Below are 6,172 nucleotides of genomic sequence, written 5' to 3'. Positions count from 1 at the left end.
AACAACGAGGTAACCGCGACGTCGCGGTTACGTATGTGGTCACATGCCTGGTCGCAGCGACGAAACTGCGACCTTGTTGTTACGTCGCCATGACGTCGAAAAATTCCCCATTTACGTTGCCATTACGTCGCGGCGAGGTGCGATGTTACTTGTGGCGTGACGTTGCCGCGACCTGAAATTACGTCGCCGCGACCAAAAAATGTTACATGGGTAGTCTTAAGTATTAAGTAATTTACAACCCATATTAATCACGTAAATTCTCAACCGACCACGTTCAAAGATAACGAGTTTTTTTGGGGGGTTGAGCCCGGTTCGTGAACAGCGGGAGATACTTCCGAGATGATCTCAACTTTAGAGCTTTTGCCGTGGCTTTCAATGCTTAAAATCTTCAGTCTTGCGTTGGAGTCCATCCTGAATGGATGGTTAAAACTCAAAGGGGGAACAAGTGCTGTGCTGGTGATCTTAAGAAAGAGAAAAAAAGAAGAATAAAGTGTTGCCTGTGGAGGTTTTTTTTTGTGCTGGTTTTTAGTTTCTAAGAAATCGAACGATTTGGTGTGTGATCTTACTTGATCGAGGATTGAGGAGCATTTCGGTTTGTGATCTTATTCAAAGTGATCGTGTTGCATTTTCTTCAATTATTTAGTCTGCACATTTACTTGCTCCTCGATCACACAGGGTGGCTCACAACGGGAGGAGATCTTCCCGCATCGGGACAATGGAAATGGGATCCATTGTCGTCGCCCTGATGATCGCAGCTCTCGTTGTGCCTGCGATCGTCAATGGGGCTGAACTCACACCGCCCTACTTCAATCTCGCCGAAGGACGAAAAATCTACTCAACTTCCACTTGTGGTGTTGACACGGATGGACCGGAATTGTACTGTAAATTGGCGGGAAAAGATCAGGAAGAAGTGAATTTGAAAATTTCTTGCAATGATCGAGAAATTTTTAATTTATTCTTTAATTTATTTCTGGGTAGACTTGCGATTCCTGCGATACAGCAGATCCTGCAAAATCTCACCTGCCAGAGAACGCAATTGATGACACGGAGAATTGGTGGCAGAGTCCACCCCTATCGCGAGGGATGAACTACAACAAAGTCAATTTAACCATTGATTTTGGCAATGTAGGTCTCTTATTATTTAAGAGAAGTTAATTTAGCCAAACACTTTATCACTATTCGGCACATTAGTTTTTGATGACCTTTTCCTATCAACTTGACCTATTTCTCTGACCCTTTATTATACCCCTTTCGTTACTTAAACTAATCACTTTGGCTTTTTTATTGACTGGGTTTTCACTTTTTTTGTGAAAAGGAGTTTTTAATGAAGAACGTTCTGATTGACTTTGGGAACTCTCCGCGTCCTAGCGTGTTGAGTATTGAGAAGTCAACGGATTATGGAGAGTCCTGGATGGCCTTGCAGCATTTTGCAGAGACTAAAGTTGATTGTGAAAAATATTTCAATGAGAAAAGTTTGCAGAACTCCAGTACAAATGATTCGAGCTCCTTTTGTACAACTGAATACTCCAAAAAGAATTCTTCTGCGAATGAAGAAGTAATAAAAATTGAATTTAAAGAAATTTCTTATAGAAAACAACTGATAATGCTTCTTCTTTTAGATCTCAGTTGATTTTAAAGATTGGATAAAGGCGACAAACTTAAGGATACGTTTCTTGAAAACTCTGAATCTCTCAGATGAAGAAAAAGATCAGAAAGTTCTTCGTCAGCACTACTATTCCGTCAAGAAGATCTCAATTGATGGACGTTGCGCTTGTAACCTGGATGGAGCATTAGAAGGAGATTCTTGTGACACTAAGTCAGGAATTTGTCGCTGCAAGGATGTAGTTGTTGGCAAATACTGCGATAAATGCCACACTGGCTTTTACAACTTCCCTGAATGTTCTCGTAAGTATCCCTTTGCGTTGCATAAGACTCCTCTAAACTTTGTTGCACCTTCGTCTGATGCCAAATTTTCATTGCAGCTTGTGATTGCGATTTTATTGGATCTGAAAATCCATTTTGCAATGAAAATGGGCAGTGTCTGTGCAGAGAAAAGTTCACTGGAAGACGTTGCAATGAATGCCAACCTGGATACTATTCCGAAAATCACATCATCTCCAGTTGTATCGGTAGGTTTCCTCACCAGCAACAAATTGAACAATAAATTAAGACTTTCCTCGTTGATTGTTCTGCAGAGTGTGATTGCGAAAAAATGGGCACAGATGATGTTTGTGATAGAGCATCAGGGAAGTGTGTCTGCCGTGAAGGATATGGAGGATCTCGTTGCGATGAATGCGTTGCAGGATACTTCAACTACCCAGACTGTAAGCCCTGCAACTGTTCAACACATGGAAGTAAATCCGCTTCTTGCGATAAAGATGGAAAATGTTCGTGTTTAGATCATTTTGAGGGTTTAAAGTGTTCTTCGTGTGATTCAGAGCACTACAACTATCCGGAATGTCTGGCCTGCAACTGTAGCGCAGTCGGATCGAGTGGAACAACTTGTAGCCCAGATGGACAATGCAGTTGTTTTGATAAATTCAGTTCAAGGGCATGCAATCAATGCGGAGAAGGTCTATTTGATTATCCCATTTGTGAGGAATGTAGTTGCAATGAGGCAGGCACAGTGCCTGACTTTGCAGGATGTGGATCAATGCCTTCAGGGAAGCTCTGTGAGTGCAAGGAGAGAGTTACAGGACGGTATTGTGATACCTGCAAGCCTCTCTATTGGAATTTCAACGAATCCAACCCGGAAGGATGTGAGGAATGCAATTGCTTCACTGATGGCACAGCAGGAGCCACAGGAACGTGTGACATCAAAACAGGTCAGTGTGCATGTAAGTCAACAGTTCAAGGAAGAACTTGTGATGTCTGCAAGGATGGCATGTATGCTATGAAAGCTGGAAGCCTTTTCCCATGTAAAGATTGCGAATGTAATCCTGGAGGATCAGTTAACGGGGTTTGCAATAAGACATCAGGGCAGTGTGAATGCCTTCCTGGAGTCACAGGAATAAAGTGTGATCGAACTGTTCCAAACTACTACTTTCCCAATCTCCATCAGTTCCATTTTGAGTACGAAGATGGGAAAAGACCTGACGGACAGGCAATTCGGTATGAATTTGAGGAAAGGATTTTTCCAAACTTTAGCAGTAAAGGGTACATTGTGCTCTCAGACAAACAACCAGAAGTCTGGAATGAAGTTAACATTGTCAGAGCATCAAATTATCGTCTGGTCATCCGATATATGAGTCATTTTCACGAAGAATTTGAAGGAAAACTTCTAATTCAGCATGCAAATTCAACTGAAAATGAGGCTGTGATTGTGTTTAAACCAGCACAAAGGCCTGATTTTGTAACATATTACGAATTATGCTGCAATGACCCCGAAGATGTTTTAGCCCTTGAACCAGGACGCTATATCTTCAAGATGCAGGTTAAGAATAAGGTGTTCCTTGACTATTTCGCCCTACTTCCTGCTCCTTTTTACACGGGCTCAATTCTAACGCGAAAACTCATCAGACCGTGCGGGTTTAAGGATAAGAATACTCCCAATACTAAGAATTCCTGCACTTACTACAATTACCCACATCTCAAAGATTTTACTTCTCTTGAGCAATTGGATCGGTCTTCGGGAGAATTACTATGGTTTTCAGAAGTTGAAGACTACAGCAGTGAAAATGATGTTGCTCTTCTCAATGAAGAACAACCGAAATTGTACTACAAACTTTCAGGTGATAAATCAACAAAGTACGTTATTGTTGTGGACTATATAACAGATACAACGTTTACTGGATCAGGAGTTGCGAATGTAACAATAGATAAGGATAATGATGGTGTCCTAACTTACAATCCTTGCCCCTTTATCACTCCATGTCGTCTTGCTGTGCTTGATGGAAGATCAAGAGTAAAAACAATCGATCTAGATGAAGATGGAGCACGTACGCTCATACTTTATGCTACAGGAAAGAAAAATTTAGGCATTGTATCGGTTACAGCTATCCCGCTTGATTCTTGGTCATCTGACTATCTTATTCCAAAGGAAGTTTGTGTCCCAATTAGGGATCCGGAGCAGGAGACTGAGGAATGTGTTAGGAGATCATACGAAAGTGTACAAGATGCAAAGAAGATTGAGATTGAAGATAGTTACACAGATCTTACTGCAAAGCAGTTTCCACCTTACGTAACAGATGTCTACGATGAAATAACACTCGTCTATCTTCCTGTTGATAAAGGATTCTCCTTGAATTTACTTTCGGACGTTGAGAAACCTGATCGGTACTTTATTCTTTTGCACTATTACCAACCAAATAGGCCTTCATTTGAGATGACGTACAGCCTAGAAATTGATCAACAAGTTCACAATGGAAGACTTCGTGTTCATCACTGTCCTTCCAATATTGGATGTCGTGTCCTGATAGGCAAGGATGTGTTTTACATTAAAGATTCGATTAATTTAACTTTAACAAAGGAAATGGATTCAAATGATATTTGGTTGGATTTTGTTCTCCTCGTACCAATGGAGAAATTCAATGAGAACCTTTTGAGTCAGGAAGCTTACAGTCAGGCCCAGGAATTCATAAATGAGTGCAGTGAGGCAAGCTTGTATGTAGATCAGGCCTCATCTGACCTGTGTAAGAAGGCTGCCTTTGCAATTACAGTAAATTACAATCAGGGAGCCTTGCCATGTGGCTGCAATGCTGAAGGATCTGAAGGAAGTGAATGTTCACCCTTCTCTGGGAAATGCAAGTGCAAACCCAATATTGTTGGCAGGCAGTGTGATACATGTGCTAAGGGTTATACCGGCTTCCCTGATTGTGTTCCGTGTGAGAGGGGAAGTGAAAACTGTGGTTGTGCTCTGGGATTCCAATCACCCACATGTGATGCCTGCAGTCATGGATACTTTGGCTATCCTGACTGTAAACCCTGCAATTGTAGCTCGGAGAGAAGAGCATTTGACTACTGCGACACTGACACGGGATCCTGCAACTGTAAAGCCAACTTTACCGGCTACAACTGCGATAGTTGTTCTAAATATTACTACGCTTACCCTCAATGTTCAGGTTAGGATTTTTTAGCATCCTTTTCTAGCCTAATTGAACTAGGACTTAGTTTTTTAATTTTATAATTCGTAGAATGTGAATGCTTTCGTCCTGGATCGAGGCCAGGATGCAATGATGAAGGTATTTGCCAATGTGTTGGGCAGTACACGGGTAAACACTGTAAGGAATGCAAAGTTGGGTATTACGGCTTTTCCAGTTGCTACGGTAAGTTTGTTTCTTTTACCGGCAGTTAAGAGTTACATTTAGGCGTCATTTTAATCCTTGATTTTGTACCTATTAAGCTTGTGATTGTGATCCTAAATTCACAACAAGTGAGATTTGCAGTAAAGACACTGGAGAATGTTTCTGCCGTGAAGGATACTCCGGACGACATTGCCTTCTATGTGCAATGGGTTACTATAATTTCCCCAACTGTACTCCTTGCAATTGCTCCAGTGAAGGAAGCATGGCAAACTTTTGCAATGATTCTGGCCAATGTCCTTGTCTCCCGAACTATGGTGGTCTTGATTGCTCAAAGAAGCTTGGATGATCAACAGTTTTGACTACTCTTTGGATTTTCTTGATAAATATATTTTTTAGTGCATGCTGTAGTTAATAAAATTCAAGCAAAGAATTCATTGAAGTTATTTTAGCGTCATTGAGCATATGCTTCCAACAGCTAACGCTATGAAGCTTATGTTTGTAAGGTTGTAAAATTCTAAGAACATTTTTCACATTTTCCTTCCAATTTGCAGCTTAATTTATGCGAGAGTAGTGTTTATGCTGTTTGCTCAATGCTAAAATATGATCTCGTTGTAAAAGATCACCTCGAATCACATTCTTTTTGAAGAAAATCGCTCAATAAATTGCGATTAGTAAAACAATGAAGCATAAGCCGCAAGAAGTTCAAAAAATTAAGTAAAACGATCACTCCCTTAGCACGCGTAAAGAAACTTTTTTATTACAGCAGAATTTCTCATCCGTAAATTCTTCCTTCAAATTGAATTGAATTATCCTTGACATTGCCTTATAAAGTAAATCAATGCCAAATAATAAAGAGATCTCACGCAAGAGCAAAAGCCATTCAAGAAGAAGAAAATAAAGAAGAAACGAAGAAGACGAATGGATTTTTT

General features: G+C 40.6%; 1 protein-coding gene across 1 annotated transcript; it reads left to right on the top strand.

Annotated features, from left to right (window-relative positions):
• Positions 1-220: 220 nt before the first annotated feature.
• Positions 221-5,673, top strand: LOC129792080 (laminin subunit alpha-like). The gene is made up of 9 exons (XM_055830805.1): positions 221-592; positions 676-910; positions 979-1,125; positions 1,316-1,555; positions 1,620-1,905; positions 1,983-2,129; positions 2,196-5,060; positions 5,133-5,264; positions 5,342-5,673. The coding sequence occupies exons 2-9, from the start codon at positions 716-718 to the stop codon at positions 5,587-5,589; spliced, it is 4,260 nt and encodes a 1,419-aa protein (XP_055686780.1). The 5' UTR covers positions 221-592; positions 676-715; the 3' UTR covers positions 5,590-5,673.
• The last annotated feature ends 499 nt before the right edge of the window (positions 5,674-6,172 follow it).

The sequence above is a fragment of the Lutzomyia longipalpis genome, chromosome 3, assembly GCF_024334085.1.
Source record: "Lutzomyia longipalpis isolate SR_M1_2022 chromosome 3, ASM2433408v1".
Classification (NCBI taxonomy): domain Eukaryota; kingdom Metazoa; phylum Arthropoda; class Insecta; order Diptera; family Psychodidae; genus Lutzomyia; species Lutzomyia longipalpis.
This window is presented reverse-complemented; position numbering and strand designations above follow the sequence as displayed.